A 17,701-nucleotide genomic window follows, 5' to 3' on the forward strand; every position below is an offset into this window, starting at 1 on the left:
TTTAGGTCTGAAGACATGCTTGGCCACATGGTTCCAGTAATCCATGTCCTTTGTTGACATGTCTTCAGCAAACTGTTTGCAGGCTTTTCTGTGTACTGACTTCAGAAGAGGCCTTCTTCTGGGGTGACAGGCATGTAGACCAGTTTGATGTAGTGTGCGGCATATGGTCTAAGCACTGACAGGTTGACCCCCTTCAATCTTCAATCTTTGCAGAAATGCTGACAGCACTCTGCGCCTTTTTTTTTCAAAGACAGCATTTGGACGTGATGCTGTGCATGTGCACTCAGCTTCTTTGGACGACCAACGCGAGGTCTGTTCTGTGTGGACCCTGCTCTGTTATAAATCTGAATGATCTTGGCCACTCTGCTGCAGCTCAGTTTCAGGGTGTTGGCAATCTTCTTGTAGTGCAACAATTTGTCTTTTAAGATCCTAAGGGAGTTCTTTGCCATGATATGCCATGTTGGAACTTTCAGTGACCAGTATTAGAGAGTGTTAGAGCTGTAATACAAAACTGAACACACCTGCTCCCCATGCACACCTGAGACATAGTAACACTAACGAGTCACATGACATTTTGGGGAGAAAATGACAAGCAGTGTACAGTTTGGGTATTTAGGGGTGTAGTCTTTTAGGGGTGTAACCACTTTTGTTGCCGGTGGTTTAGACATTAATGGCTGTAAATTGAGTTATTCTAAGGGAAGAACAAATTTACACTGTTATAAAAGCTGCACGCAGACTATTTTTCATTGTGCCAAAGTGTAATTTTGTTAGTTGTCCCATGAAAAGATATACTTAAATACCTGCAGAAATGTGAGGGGTGTACTCACTTTTGTGATACACTGTACCTATGTATTACACATAATCTTAATAAATATGAGTAAGTTTGGCCTATATCAGTCTTTTTTTTCTTAAAATTGTATTGTTTCTAGTAAACTTTATCTTTCTTCTAAATAGCATTACAATGCAACACTTCTTTTTGGGTGCAACTGACGATATGTGAATATGTTCTTTATTATTCAAAGTGGTCCATTTTAGAGTGTTGTCACTGTTTTTGTATTTAAGTGTCATAAGCGTGTTAACAAGTTCAACAGAATAAGTAGGTATGTGTGATTACCTGTATTAATTTCAATGCTGTGGCTGTATGGGGTGCTGCACACATGGTCATAGGCAGAAACAGAGAACCTGTAGGTCAGGCCGCAGAGCAGATTACTGAACACGCATTCTGTGCTGGTGCTGTTGCATGAAGAAACAGAACCAGTATAGCTCTCAGCAATTGCTTTGTAGGCAGTGGCTCCACTACCAGGCTGCCAGTTTAGGGTAATATCTCCAGACCCGCAGTCCAGCGTGGTGCCCAGGTCCAGAGGGATACATGGCACTGTAGAAGAGACAGAACATATGCGTGATTTCAGGCTTATCTTATTTGGAACTAGACTCTTGAGCTAAGCTGAAAGGTCTCTAAAGATCATTTTTTCATTCATTTTAAAATTAGTAGTTGTGGTCTCTAGTATGAATGAATGCCAGGTGAGCTGTTTTTGAAAAACATGCTTAAGAATATTCATACATGCAAACATATCGCCTCTGATTGGCAAACAGCACTGCGAGGGAGTGAGATGGACAACAGTTAGAAATGTTTTAAAATAAAAACATTTTTACACTAATAACAGTCTTTGTAATGTTATATTTTATTTTACAACAGGTGTAATGCCCTGCTAAGTGCAGTTTAGCCACTGATCTAGAGTCCCTGTAAAACGCAAAATTCACCGGAGATCCTATGTAAAGACACAGATGTGGGTAGACCAAATCCAGAAAGTAAAAAATCCAGTTTTACTTTTAACTAGTGTAAACATAACTGTTTTAAACATACACCTACTTTGCTGGTGGTGTTGCATAGACAAATTCTAACTATTTGTCTCTTAACTCTGAATTTCTGGGCAAAGCATATAACACTTATGTCAGGAACAAAGTTGGCTTGCTGTTCCTAATGCTGTTAGCTTCTATGTGACGAGACAGTGTCGCTGTGCGACTTCAGTGCTTCCTGTGGGCGGTCGCGAGCCAAGGTGGGCGGGGCCATGAATACTAATTCACGAGTTGCGGTAGACACGATGCTTTTCCTGATCGACTCGTATTTCTAAACCTTTTATTTTACTAGTAACTGCAGACAGTAGGGGCTTTAGAACTGTTTTATATGTAGTGTGCATATACAACACATAGAGACCTATTGTATTTCACAAAGAACAAGAAAAAGTCAATTTTTGCAGAAAAAGACCTTTAAAATGGCATTTTGCTAACTTGCTAAAGGCGTATAGCCTAAGAAATGAGGTAAGCACTCCCAAACCTGTTAATGACAAGTTATATGCATCAAACAGGCACAAATGAATGTATGTCCTTTGTGCATATATATGTAGAGTGTATGTGCATGCGTTACAAACCTGTACGCAGCTGTGTGACTGTCTGGCTTGTAATAAGGCACTGATTGCTAACAGCAGTCACGCTGATGTTGTACACATTGCCACACTGCAGGTGGTGCACATCACAAGATGTATGTGTGGTGTCACATGTTGATACATTCCCTCCTGAACCAACGGCAACAACTTCGTAATAATCCGCCGTACTGCTGGAATCCCACTGCACGTGTGCCGTGTCAGATGAGCAGTTCATCCTGGGCAGCACATTTCCTGGCTCACATGGCACTGACAGGTGAAAAAGAGAAAGAGAGAAAGAGAGAGAGTAAACGATGTGAAGCAATGGATAACTGTACTTGTAAAAACATTTTTACTGCTTTTAAATTACAACAATACACGACATCAAAACAGAATAGTGTTCATCTATAAAGTAAAAGTTGTAAAAGTAAAAGTTCTGTAACACTTCTGCGTGTTCTTGTGTTTTGTAATGAGTGGAGATGTAAGTGCATTGGACAAGATAGCAGTAAACATCTGACTGCTGACTGTTGTCAGGGTATAGATATGTTCACAAGCACCTTTGCTATTTTAACAGCGCAGGCAGAATTTGTGAAAATAGACTGTTGGCAAGCTGTAAGATAGCAATGAGCATCACAAAGCGCCTTGTGCAGAGTGTAAGATACGCCCCACAAGGTAATTTCTCCCAGCTTTGTGTTCAAATTTCTGCTGAGTTCATATCAAATTGGATAATGAGCTTTTGAGAAACAGTCAATTTGTGGTACTTCAAACCATAAACCATAAAGTAGAGATGTTTTTGTATTTCTGTATTATTATATTATCATATTTAGATTTATTTAGTACATTTATGTAATGTGCGTTACTGTATATTAGGGGTGAGCGGTATGTTCCCAAAATAATATCACAATATTTGATGGTATTTTCATGATAAAGATACTCTTGGCGATATGACAAAACACTGATTAAAAAAAATATTTCAAGAATGCACTGCTACACTACTGCTACTACTTTTATTATAGTATACGGTATGATATGGAACACCCCTAAATGAGATATTAAAAAATGCAAGAATTTTTTATCAGATTTGTAACAGAAGTCAATGATCCAGAATGTCATGATCCTAATAATAATGCACTCCAAATATCTCCATATATGCAGGATTAAAGTAAAATGAATGATACTTGGCAGATATAATCTGTCTCTAGTAGATATAAAATGGGAAATGAGAACAGTGTGAATTTCTTTTTTTCAGAAAAGAAGTAGTACCTGATGTGATAATTAGGGGTGGGTGATATGGCACGATATTTCAGGGTATAATATCGTTCACGATATTTAAAAATATTGGCAATATTATTGCGAACGATACGATATGGCACACCCCTACTGTATATTTTGTTTATTTTTATTATATGTGGTATATTTAGTGCTTTATATTTATGCCGGTACCTAATGCCAAGCTCAGACTACACAACATTTTTGTCCCTCACAATGTTCACTATGTCAGATTAAACTGTTATTTTCGTTTTGTATCGTTCTCGGGGGACTGGCAACACTACATGTTAGTCACCGACCAATCCTCGTCTGCGTCCTCGCGTAAGTTCGTAGGTCATCACGGGGGAGAAGCATATAATCTGAAGCCCTTTGCGTGATGGAAGCGCTTTAGTGCTGAATTTTTTTTTTAAAAAGGGGGAAAAGCGACTGGGCTAATTCCTGGGTTACCCAAATGGACATTACATGCTTTTTGTACTCCAGAGAGAACTTAAGGTATGGTAAAGATGTAGCTACTTAGGTTTCAGTGAATTCCTATTGGTCAGAATCAGGGAGCACAGCGTGGAGCATGTGTCAAACTAGGCAATAAAATACAAAGAATTCTAACATGTCTAAACAGTCTTTCCGTCGGACGCTCCTACAGCATCGCTCGCGTCTAATTATTGCTCTTTGACTGTGTCAAACTACACGGACCTTTGTCGCTCGCGACACTGAAATTCGGATCCGACGCACGCAATGTGTTGGCGCCGACAAAATCGGGTCAAAATCGGGCTAAAATCGTGTAGTCTGATCCGGGCATAAGCTTCACCACAAGCATTTAAATGTGAACACTTTTAGTGTACAGCAATTTGTACCCTACCTGATGGCACCTTAACGGTGGCACTCTGCTTTCCACTGCACTGATCATCTAAAGCTGCCACAGTTACGGTGTAAATCTGACCACACTGCAGCTGTGTCAGTTCACAGCTGGTGAAGTTAGTGCTGCAGGATGACATGTGGCCACCGGTCGCACTGGCCACAGCGGTGTAGGAGACGGAGCTGCCAGAGGAAGACCAGTCCAGCAGTAAAGAGTTAGTGGAGCAGTTCAGGAGCACGTTGCCGATTTCAGGACTGCATGGAACTAAAGGTAAAAAATAAAAATTAAAAGAGCAAATATAATATAGTAAGATTACAGCATTTCTTAATTTGGAATAAACAATACATTGTAGATTAAACTATCGACTATAGACTATCGACTATCGACTCCAGAAAATTTAGAGAGAATGTATGTTAAAAAACATTTTTAAGGTAGTTCTGTTCCGAACAATAACACTAGACCACCTTAACGTGTTAGTTCAGAGTGAAAAACCCTGGTCGTACCTGTGCGGAACACTGCTGGCTGGCTGGGTAAACTGGAGCACTGGTCCCCAACAGCCACCACCTGCACTGTGTAGGCTATCCCACAGGTGAGGTTACCCAGAATACAGTATGTGTCACTGTCAGTACTGTTGCAGGAAGAGAAGTCATTTACACCGCCCTGAGCCAGAGCCAGATAGTACAGCGCCCCCTTGCTGGCATTCCACGTCACACGTGCCTCATTTCTTGCACAGTCCATGATCACAGAGACGCCCATCGGAACACAGGGTGCTAGATACAGAACAGTTAGAGTGTGTGTAATACAGTACAGTATAATACAGTACAAAATGTGAAAAAAATTAAGACAATGCATGTTTTTTTGCTAAGAAGTTAATTAAAGTAAAGTAAAATTAACTTTAAATTATCTGCCAAATTGTCACCATAGCCATGTGAAATACAGTTTTACTGCTGCTGTTAATTTTTTACAGTCTGGATAAAGATCTGCAACGAAAACATACAGATTAAGCAGCTCTCTGTCACGTTAACAAAGCACACGGATAAAACTGCCACAAAGCAAAACATGGAGCACTGACACACGTCACAATTCTATACACAGTGTGTGAGGTGTGGGGGTCTTGTATTGACATAGGCTGAGTGAAAAATGTAGAAATTTTTAAGTCACTCAACCTTAAAACAACAGAGGCTTGTCAAAATAAAAGTCACTAAAAATAAAAATCTCTTTTTTTCTTTGTTACTGATCTAAAAAATGACAAGCAAAATAGTTTAGGAGAAAATGATGTGGCACATTCTAAACTCAAGTTATTGACAGGAAAAGGATTTTCTTATCTAACTTATTTATTTAGCAAGGAATTTTTTTGTAAGGTGAATTTTGGATTAAGCTGTTTTAAGATATTTAACTTTATTGTCTTTGCCATTAGCTGGCAAATGTATAGTAAAAACAATTTTAAGCTAAATTTAAAAGCTAGTAGTTACACAAAAGTTGTATTGTAATTAAGTAGTGCTAGATGCTATGAAATTAAATTAAGGCTCTGATAACTACAGGGTTTCCATTGTCCCATGAAATTACACTATATAAAAAGAATCAGCCTGCATTTGCAGAAAAAAAAACGGTTGCATAATGTAATAGAAATATAACTTAAATAGAAATAGAGATTAAAAATTCCAACAACTTGTATTTATTGTAGTGTCATAGTTTTATGTTGCACATAGGTTGCACTTTTGCACTTCATGTCATCTATACTGTTTGTTTCATGTTGCACCATGGTTCCTATACCTAAGGTGCACCGGATTATAAGGCGCACTTTAAGAGAAACTATAAGGAACTTTATAAGGAGCAGGTCTCACCGCTGGGTAGTGGTGGGTAGCTAACTAGGTTAAGTAAATCTAAGTTAAATAAACAAAACTGTGATAAACAAGTCAAACGAGCACTGAATGTAAAGCGCTTCCGTTTATTTACAGTAAGCATAAATTCCCGAATTTCTCCAGCACTTAGGCTGGAGCATTAGTGGATAACTGCTAATAGTTTGCAGCTAATGCTGCCCAACAGCACTACACCATTGAGGACCTATGAGTGTTCTGTAAGTAAGGGCGATATTAGCTAGCAGTTCGTCCCACATAGCTTGTTTTAACACACAGACTACAGCATGATATACTTCCCTCTGAACAACGAAAGAGCTAGCGCTTAGCGTGGATATCGGGTAATGGTAATGCTGCTCCAGCAGTGCTAGCCAGGGTTAGCAGCAGCCTACAGGCCAATAATACTCACCTCTGAACGGGGAAAAAGAGGTTGCTGGAGAACTAAACTGAAACTCCTGTATAACACTGTACTTTAGCGGAGTGAATTTACTGCTCCTTACTACCTGAGTGTTAAAATTCATACATAAAGCGTGTAATGACAAGTTTTTGGAAAATGTCTCCTGTAGTGCAAAAAATACAGTAATAATTCCGTAAAAGGATGGTTTAGCCATGTAAAGTAATTTAAACTGACATGTGACTGTTGTTAGAATACTTTAGCATTTATAAGTTACCTGTGTCAAGGTAAACCATCTCGCTTGGTACAGAGGTGCACAGGCGATTGGACGCAGTGACTGTAACATTGTATTTCTCTCCACATTGTAGGGTGGCCATGCCGCAGTTCATGGACTCTGACATGCACTCTGATGCGCCATCAGGGCCCACAGCTTTGGCGGTGTAGTGGTCAGCAGTGTCTGACAGTGACCAGCTTATAAGGGCAATGTTGGTGAAGCAGTCCACTGAGGTGAAGACTTCAGATGGTGGGCATGGTTCTGATGAGGAACACAGAAAAGAGGGAGGTTAGAACGTCGGTTTCTGAGACACAAGATCTTATTAAGACAGAAACATCAAGTATGTGTGTGAGATAGCATCTTTACTAATGTTTGTTCATAAGAACGCACCTGTCTGCAGAACAGAACTGTTGCTGGGTTTGCTCCTGCACCCCTGTCCCACAGCACTGACGGTCAGATAATGCTGCTGTCCGCACTGGAGCTCTGAGATCTGTGCGCTGGTCTCGTTGGTGGTCAGTTCCACTCGATGACCATTGTAGGCCTCTGCAGTCACTAAGTAAGACTCTGAAGACAGACTCGGCAACCAGGTTAAAGAGCCCACCCTCAGGTCACAGTTCATACTGGACTCTAACTTCCCAGGGATACATGGAGCTGGACACAGCAACACAACAACAACCACACACTCATTATGTGTCAACCAATTTTTGTTTGGATGATATGTTCGGTATCTTTATTTTCCAGGACTATTGGCAATTTTATATTGTATTATTGTAATTTTAACACTATTTTATACAGTGATACACACTGAGTTACACTGATATAATTATACAATAATAGTGTAAAACAGTCAAGCAAGTTTTCAGTCTCACCCATGCGTACGACAGTGCTATTGCTGGGGGCACTGCTGCAGAGAAGATTGCTCGCAGTGACTCGAACGGTGTAGATCTCTCCGCACTCAAGGTCATTCCAAGTGCATGTTGTTTCATTGGTGCTGCATATGTGGCTGTGGCCGAGAGTTCCCACTGCAACCACAGAGTATGTTTCTGCCCCGTCACTACTTCCCCAGCTGACTGAGCCTATGCTGTTCTCACACTCAACAAAGCTTTCAACATCGAAAGGCACACAGGGGGCTGCAGGAGACAAAGAAGACAGGAGTACATATTGAGTCATACAGTTTTACGAATATAGGGTGGTATAGTGTAGGTTAGAACAGGTTAATATACAGTGTAAGATAGCATAAAAAGTACAGGTTGGTTGAGTGTAGAGTAGTTCATGGAGTAATGGGTAGTATGGGCTACTACAGGGAGTATAGAGTAGTTTAGGGAGTACAGGGTTGTACTGGCTACTATAGGGAGTATAGGGTAGTATAGGCTAATACAAGACGTATTAAGTAGTTTAGGGAATAGGGTTGTATAGGCTAATTCAGGGAGTATAGAGTAGTATATAGAGTATAGTATAGTATAGGCTAATACAGGGAATATAGAGTAGTATATAGAGTATAGGGTAGTATAGGCTAATTCATGGAGTATAGAATGATTTAGGAAGCATAGGGTAGTATAGGCAGTGTTGGGAGTAACGGCGTTAAAACTAACGGCGTTACTAACGCCGTTACTTTTTTTCAGTAACGAGTAATCTAACTAATTACTATGACTGTAACTATAACGCCGTTACCATTTCCGACACCCCGTTACTGCACGTTACTTTAGCAGCTCTATGAACTTTTTTTTTTTATTTCGCTTTGCCCTGGTTAACCCCTCCTCTGTCCGGTGAACTTGAGCTTCTGGCCGCTGTGCCTGTGGTTTGGCGTGGTGAAGTGAGGCACAATTGTGACGATTTGCGTGCTCTAATCAATTCAGTGATTGCCGTGGACAACCCAAGTTCCGAATTAAGGACGTTAAGCTCTTTTTAGCTGCTCCGGTTTTTTTGGTGCTGCTGCTTTCTATTTTAGAGCTTAGATTCTATGCCCGAATCCCACCTGACCTGAGGACCGACCCGAAATCAGGCTCATATTTTTATTTTATATAAAGCTCTGGTGTGATAATCACAATGTTGCTAAGTAACCAATTATTATTGTTCACTAAAGCGAACGAAATAGCGAAAATTGAAAGTGAAAAACATTTGTGTTAACTGAATCTAATAAAAACGGTAATTAAAAGGAAAAACATAACTATCTCGAACTGTATTTTGTGTTTATAAAACTAACTAAAACGAACTGAAATTACTGATAGAATACCCTAATTTTTGTGTTTAATTTATTTATAAGCGCTGTTGTACAGCGGAGTTGTACAGCGGGAGTTGTTGTGCCGAGCGCGCGGCACTCGTGGTCCGTTAGTTCTTGTGTAAAGCGCTCGCGCTAGCAAGCCCACCCTAAAATGAACAGAAAAAATAAAAACAAAATAAAATTAAACTATAATAAAAATGAAAACTGTAATCACGTAGCTCTGGGCGCACGTGAACGCCTCCGCGTTTGACTTGCAGCATTGTGTGTAGCTGTTCTTAAAAATCATTTAAATTAAATAATAGTTCTATGCTTCTATGTTACAGTGTTAATTAACATAATTCTGATTATATTTCGCTCATTCAATCAGCCCGAAAACAGACAGTTTATGGGGCGGATCGGGTCGGGCTCATAATGACAGTTTATGGTTCGGGCTTGGGCAGAATGTGCACGGGCTCCGGCTGGGTCGGATTTTTTGGGCAGGATCTAAGCTCTATTCTCTTTTGGTGAAGCTGTTATATTAATACCATTTTAACGGGCATTAAATTGTTGTTTTTGTCCATTATTTTGTTTTATATATACATATTTCTTTTGAGTGTGGCTTGGTTTGTTAAATTTCATCCCCAGACGCGTTTTTCCGCTTTTTTCAGTATTACAAGTTTTAGTAATTTTCTTTGGTTGTGTGGAGAATTTCGTTTTATTTTTTTGAAATTCGTTAGATTATATTTTTGTCAACATTTTGGGTTTATTTTCGTTTGTTATTTTTTTTTATTTTTCTAATAATAATAGTAAATGCATAATTGATTTCCTTTTTTTGAGGGGCGAATAATAAAAAGTAACGCGATAGTTACTTTTACTGGTAACTAATTACTTTTATAGTGGAGTAACTCCGTTAGTAACTCAGTTACTTTTTTGGAGAAGTAACCAGTAACTATAACTAATTACTTTTTCAAAGTAACGTGCCCAACACTGAGTATAGGTTACTATAGGGAGTACAGAGTAGTTTAGGGAGTAAAGGGTAGGATAGGCTTATATAGGGAGTACAGAGTTGTTTAGGGTGTATATGGTAGTATAGGCTAATTGAGGGAGTATAGAGTAGTTTATAGAGTATAGGGTAGGATAGGCTAATATAGGGAGTATAGAGTAGTATATATAGTATATGGTAAGATAGGCTAAAATAGAGAGTATAAAGTAGTTTAAGGAGTAAAGTGAAGTATAGGCTACTATAGGGAGTACAGAGTATTTGGGGGGGTATATGGTAGTATAGGTTACTATAGGGAATACAGAGTCGTTTAGGGAGTATATAGTAGTATAGGTTATTATAGGGAGTACAGAGTAGGTTGAGGGGTATAGGGTAGTATAGGCTACTATAGGGAGAATAGAGTAGTTTAGGGAGTATAAGGTAGTATAGGCTACCATAAGGAGTACAACGTAGTTTAGGCAGTATAGGGTAGTATAGGCTGCTATGGGGAGTATAAAGTAGTTTAGGGAGTAAAGGCTAATACATGGAGTTTAGAGTAGTCTAGGGGTGTGTAGGCTAATATAGGGAGTATAGATTAGTTTAGGAAGTATAGGGTAGTATAGGCTAATACAGTAAGTACAGAGTAGTTTAGGGGTATAGGGTAGTATAGGCTACTATAAGGAGTATAGGCTAGTTTAGGGAGTATAAGGTATTATAGGCTACCATAGGGAGTACAAAGTAGTTTAGGGAGTATAGGGTAGTATAGGCTACCATAGGGAGTATAGAGTAGTTTAGGGAGTATAGGATAGTATAGGTTACTACAGTGAGTACAGAGTAGTTTAGGGAATACAAGCTAATACATGAATTGTTTAGAGTAGGCTAGGGTTGTTTAGGCTAATACAGGGAGTATAGAGTAGTTTAGGGAGTATAGGGTAGTAGATTTTAACAGTATTACAATCTCCATCAGACTAATCTATGATGTGCTGGTTTTGCAGGTAAAGTCAGGCTCATGTGCAACAGGTGATTTCTTGTAATAAGCAGTTGCTAACTGGGAGTGGCTTTGTAATTTTTTGTGCATAGCAATGTTATATAACACATTTGCATTATTAAAACAGACAGGACAGTCAGGACAATGTGGTGTTCAGGACATACCAGTTGTGAACGCTGCAGGGCTGCTGGGTTTGCCGCTACACTGTCCGTCCTGCCCCACCACAGTAAAACTGTAGGTCTGACCGCAGGGAAGCTCCATCTGCAGGCTGTGATCAACTGTCTGGTCAGAGCTGATGTAACCCAGGTCACCTGAGGTAGAAACGATGTAGCTCTCAGCACCAGCAGCGTCGTCCCAGTTCAGAAGGAGGGTGTCACTGTCACAGGAACCTTCTGCAGTCAGGTTCTGGGGCTGGCATGGTTCTGAAGGTGAATGATGAGACGATTAATTAGGCTTAATCAGTGAAATTATGGAATTATGGAATGAGAACAACCACATAAAAGCTAGTGTGATTAATGGCAGCGAGAGTGAAAGAGAGAGAGAGAGAGAGAGAGAGAGAGACCTGTTGTGACGTAGACAGTGCTGCTGAGGTCACTCTGGCACAGGTGGTTGAATGCTCTAACGTTAAATGAATACTCCTGTCCACACTGCAGTCCACTGAACTGACAGCTGTCAGTGGTGGAGTTACACAGTATATCTTCATCTCCTGGACTGAAGGCACTTGCTTGGTAAAGCACATCTTCCGGCCTCTGGTCCCAGGACACCACAGCTGTGGAGGTATCGCACTCCAGGTTCACTGCCACATGCAGCGGTACACAGGGCCCTAAACATGAACACAGGCAAGGTTAGATCTAGTTTAATTTCCCAGCCTTACCCCAAAACATATTCGATTAGGCACACTATGAAAAAAATATATATTTATTCAACCTAAACCATCTTAAATGTAAGAATATTAAACACTTATTAATTACAAAAACGCAGCAATATTATAATATACATTTAAAGCTCTAATCGGTATTTGTCAGCTATACCCACGAAAAAATAAAATTAAATAAAATGAAAAAAAAAAAAAAAACATATACCGAGATAATACAATGAAAAATATACTGAGATGTGAAAAACACATCATAATGTTATAAGACAGTAAGCTTATAACATTATATTGTGTCTTATGACGTAATATCATATCCCATGGAAGGTAAATAGCTCTGCACTGACCTGCAGGATATGAGTGTGGGGCCTTCTGAATTAAATGTCTATATGTCTATTGTCTGTTTGAACTGACAATTCTAGCCAGACACTACTGGTGACAATCATCATCACCCACTGCACTGTCCACGGTGAGTGCTAATGCCTTCTATGTCGTTTTCCCGGTCAGGGTTCATACACGTTTTAACCGATTAAAATTGAATATAGTAGGTCTAAAATGAATCAGATAAAATGTTGACACACAATCTTTAATAATAAAATGTGTGTCAGATCCTGAGAGCTCCATTGTCTTGGCCTTAACTTACTAAGTTAACTTTGAGCTTAAAGATTTGTTAGCTCAAAATAGATTTTCTCCATCGATGAACTGAAACACAAGGACTTGTAAAACAAATTTCCATGACTTTTCCAAACCTTGGTGGGTATTTTAATTTTTTCCAAAACTTATCCAGGCCTGGAAATTGCTATTTTCAAATTCCATTACTTTTCCAGGTTTTTCATGACTGTACGAACCCTGCCGGTAGACACATGACACTGTGTATTGAGGAATTTCAAATGCCTAAATGCCCACACAACATTGAAAACATAATGTCCCATAAATCTGGACCCCACTCTAACTATAAACATTCGAATTGCCTTGCCATGAGCACGCTGGCCAATTATTAAGTGTTATTTTTTTTATTGTTTAAATGTTTTGCCTGTCGAACCCCAGGAAGAATAGCAGCTGTTTTGAAAGCAGCTAATAAGAATCCAAATAAAAAATAAACAAACCTCTAGTAGTAGTTCTTTTCATTGTGTCAAATTGCAAATGTCATGATGACCAATAGAAATGCTCCAAAATTATGTGGAATAAAATATTTTTATATATAATATCAATGAACATTAAAAAGCTTTTTTCCCTCTGCTGCAAACTGCACTGTTAATATTTTGGAGGCATGAGGTTTTTGCAATAAAGCAATGATGTACTGTATGTAAGTAGACCTAGGACCTAGGAAAACACAGGTGCACCACTGACTGAAATGAACCTAGACAACAGTCAATCGTAATTGTCCATTTCTATCTCAGCTATGCAGATGTGCCATGCTCCCAGGATTAAATTACATTGCTGTTTACTTAAATAAGCTGATGGTGCACCTTTACAGTGTGAACGCGCAGAAGCGATGCACTGTTAAGATACAAAAATCAGAGTGCACCTGGCTCTTAAAGGAAATGGCAAGTGAAACACTGATTGGTTTAAATCACGTTATGCACAAAACACACCCATGATTAAGTATAGAGAATTAGTTCACGCCTGAACTAAAGGTGAATTCTTTGCACCCTCATGATACCAAAGACACACTGACGCCCTAAATCAAGCTGCGAGGTGCTCAATTGACGTCTCGTCTATAGATCTCTAAAATAGGGATCTTAGTCTCTAGAGCAGATAATCATTTTAGAATCTTTTGAAATCTATATTCATGGACTTGAGGGGTATAAAGCACCCCAGTAAAGAGCTGTGGGTCTTTTTGTGGGTTTAAAACAATAACTTACGTGTACTGAAGGCAACAGTGCTGTCCTGGTTAATCTCACATGCACTGCTGATGGCTGTTAGGCTGACGTTGTACGTCTGTCCACACACCAAGTCCGTGAGGTTACAGTAGTTTTCCTGGGAGTCACAAATTGCTACGTAACCATCATTACTAGTAGCAGTGAGCTGGTAGGACGAGGCTCCATCACTCCAATCCCAGCTAACCAATGCTGTGTCATCATCACAGGATCCCATAACAGTAATGCTGCTGGGATCTGGCAGGCAGGGGGCTGGAAACAAAATATTACAGCCTGCATCACAAGCCTGTACAACAATAAAGGACACTAGTTCACAGGACAGAAATTCTCATAATGATATAACTGGTGTAAATGATCATTTGTACTGCATATCATTTATACTATTCAGTATACAAGCATGTGGCTTTAAAACAGACTAGCACTACGTGTGTACTGTAATATTGTTGTGTAATATTGTTTTATAAACAATATTTATATATACAGCTCTGGAAAAAATTAAGATACCTCTTCAGTTTCTGAATCAGTTTCTCAGATTTTGCTATTTATAGGTAGATGTTTGAGTAAAATGAACATTGTTGTTGTATTCTATAAACTACAGACAAAGTTTCTCCTATATTCCAAATAAAAATATTGTCATTTAGAGCATTTATTTGCAGAAAATTAGAAATGGCTGAATTAAAAAAAAAAGATGTAGAGCTTTCAGACCTCAAATAATGCAAAGAAGCAAGTTCATATTCATAAAGTTCAGAAATCAATATTTTAATCACAGTTTTCATGTTTTTTGGCATTTTCTCCTCCGCCAGTCTTACACTCTGCTTTTGGATAACTTTATATCTGAACTAGAACATCTGTTCAGACAGAACAAGATAATAAAGCATAAGTGTGTTTTTCACTTGTGCACTAACCTGAGTTCAGCACTATACCAGCACTGGTAAAGCTGTTGAGTGTGACGCCTATAGCCTGTACAGTAGCGATGTAAACAGCTCCACACTGTAGTCCAGACACGCTGCAGGACGTCTCGTTCGTCTGACAGGACACTGAGTCACCCCCGCGGCCCTCCAATACAGCCACATAGCTCACTGCCCCTGCACTCGCCTCCCAGCTCACCACTGCCCCGCCATGTGAACATACTGCCCGCACTTTCACATTGGTGGGGGGACACGGTTCTGGAAGACATAAACACACACATATACATACAGTACATATGTGCACCTTTTTCAATGGAAATACTTTTGGATGTATTTAGAATACGACCACAAATACTTAAACTGCATTACAAAAACAAGTTATTAGTTATTAGTCTCATTGTATCAAAAAATTGTTTTCTTTCACCCTGAAGGAATTAACTGACAGATTCTAATTTATTGGTTGATTTCGCATAGCAATGCTTGAAAATGATTCAAGTTTCACGGTTGAATGCACAGAGTGAATTCAGAACAGCCACGATTGCAGACCTTCAGAGAATAGTGATGCCCTCCATTAGTCATCTTGTAATTACCAACACCACTGGCAGACGGCTGCATGACACACGACATACCATTACGGCAAATCCCCATTACACTAACGTGTGGTTAAGTTTACAAATGCAGTACTGGTCTTAAATGTTTTAGCGCTGCCAGTGATATAAGAATACATGTGTAAAGTCACAAATAGGTCAACAAGGTCTACCACAAGAAGTGACTGTACTATTCCACTAAGGAAAAGTGTTTTTGACCAGAATGTTTTTTCCTTCCATGCTTCACATGACTGGAATCTGAAGTAAAAGGGTTAACAGCTGTTGGTTTGTTTTCAGAAGTTTGAAAGCCTGGCTAAATCTGGCACATTTACATCATGAAATAATGATGTTGATGAATGATGTTAATGTGAATTTTCTTTGGTATTTAAATAAATAAATCAAATCAAAGCAAACACTTTGCAGCGCCAAAGTCTGCAACATTCTTGTGCCAGAACGTCATCAGATAAGCAGTGAATCATCTTCAGATGATGTCTGGAAGCACCATGTCAGCACCAAGATCAATGTATTTTGTCACACCTAATATGTCCAGGTGGTCAACATTTCACTCCTTCCACAAAATCAGCAAGAACTGCGTAAATATTCAAGCTGCATGGGATAGATTATCACAGGCCTCTATTAGGAATTTCTGGATTGTTTGTGGATTTACACACTCCTTCTGTACACGTATATCAATAAATAATAACTATTTATTAATGTATTGTTCCTGGGAACTGTATTTTCCTTCCCAATAGCACTGCACTCTAACTCTAACTTCCTTCTGTTTTTTCTTCAAAACCATTCCTTTGAAGATGAATGTAATTAAAATGTCTACAAACTGCATCCTAAAATCTCAGCTCCCACACCTGTGTTCACTGTAAAAGGAGTAGAAAGTGGCCCCTCATTGCAGATGCTGTTGTTGGCTGAGAGGGTGACGTTGTAGGTCTGGCTGCAGATCATGCCGTAGAGCACGCAATACGTGTCCTGGGATGAACAGGAGGCCTCAAGCCCCTCCTCTGTAACAGCCACCGCTGTGTACACCACTGCCCCTCTGCTTATGTCCCATGTGACCTGCCCAACAGACGGGGTGTAGACAACGGTGACATGCTCCACACCACACGGCCCTGTAGTGGAGAAGAAACGAGGCACAAGCAGATTAAATCGGTGTTATAGGGGTTAGTTTTCAGTGAAGTTTCTGTAGAACTAAGGCTAGGTGCAGCAGCATGAGCTGCTAACCACAGCTCTAACTCTTTCGCCATTCAGAGGTGAGTATAAAATACTTTAGTCTGTGTGTTTGTCATGTTAAAATAAGCTACGAACCACTAGCTGATAGCACCCTGGCTTACCGTAACACTCAGGGTTCCTTTGTCTACCAATAACGGGCGGCATTAAAAGCAAACTTCGGTGTAAAATTGACTTTTGGTGTGGAAAAACATGATAAAGAGTACTAGCCTTTGTTGAATTGCCCACCTCCGCTCTCCTGCAGCTTTTCAAGATCCAGTAATTTTGTACATTTTTCCCAGCACTCTTTACAACGGGTACTTCGGGGCATCCACTTTCCCCTGCAGATAAATTGCTTTGTACACTGTTATCCAGGCTCAAAGAAGCCCCAAACCTCATTGGTAGATTCCAAAGAGAGAGCCCTGACATTAAAAACGAGGCAGAAGAAGCTTCTTAAAAAACACTGTTTACAACCCGTAGCCTAACCTAATCTCCAGGCCCAGTGATTGGGTTGTAACAGTGATTTTTGATAAGCTTCTTGTGCACTTTTAAAGATATTAATGCCTTGTTTTAAATGTTAGGGCTTTATCTGCATGGGCAAGTGGATGCCCCGAAGTGGCCGTTGTGAAGAGTGCTGAGCAAAAAAGCACAAAATGACTGAATCTCAAAAAGCTGCAGGAGAGCAGTGGTGGGCTATTCAACAAAGGTTAGTACTTTTTTATCATGTTTTACTGCACCAAAAATCTATTTAAAACCAGAGCTCTCCTTTAACATCCCACTAGCACTGTGGTTAGCGGCTAATGCTAATTCTGCTGCACCCAGCCTTAGTGCTGGAAAAAGCTCGCTGAAAAACTCACGCCTTTGGCAAAATATTAAGAAGGGAAACATGGCGACACCCTGCTCCTTACTAGTGTTGCTTAATGCGCCCTATAATATATAAGACGGAGCACCTTATGTATGAAAACAGACCAGAAAATAGACTTTCATTCATAGTGCGTCTAATC

The 17,701-nt window shown here is 39.7% G+C and overlaps 1 protein-coding gene across 2 annotated transcripts in view; it reads right to left on the minus strand.

The window, feature by feature from the left end:
• The window catches only part of LOC103044063 (uncharacterized), a 79,776-nt gene that overhangs the window by 16,697 nt on the left and 45,378 nt on the right, over positions 1-17,701 (minus strand). For both annotated transcript variants that reach the window (XM_007233416.3, XM_049462813.1), the window contains exons 35-46: positions 16,343-16,600; positions 14,890-15,150; positions 13,970-14,236; positions 11,796-12,056; positions 11,398-11,655; positions 7,936-8,196; positions 7,457-7,717; positions 7,070-7,327; positions 5,046-5,312; positions 4,546-4,806; positions 2,430-2,690; positions 1,115-1,375 (exon numbers count right to left, since the gene is read on the minus strand). In XM_007233416.3, coding sequence (XP_007233478.3) covers positions 1,115-1,375; positions 2,430-2,690; positions 4,546-4,806; positions 5,046-5,312; positions 7,070-7,327; positions 7,457-7,717; positions 7,936-8,196; positions 11,398-11,655; positions 11,796-12,056; positions 13,970-14,236; positions 14,890-15,150; positions 16,343-16,600 — 3,135 coding nt within the window. The remainder of the gene's footprint in view (positions 1-1,114; positions 1,376-2,429; positions 2,691-4,545; positions 4,807-5,045; positions 5,313-7,069; positions 7,328-7,456; positions 7,718-7,935; positions 8,197-11,397; positions 11,656-11,795; positions 12,057-13,969; positions 14,237-14,889; positions 15,151-16,342; positions 16,601-17,701) is intronic.

This window comes from Astyanax mexicanus, chromosome 13 (assembly GCF_023375975.1).
Source record: "Astyanax mexicanus isolate ESR-SI-001 chromosome 13, AstMex3_surface, whole genome shotgun sequence".
Classification (NCBI taxonomy): Eukaryota; Metazoa; Chordata; class Actinopteri; order Characiformes; family Acestrorhamphidae; genus Astyanax; species Astyanax mexicanus.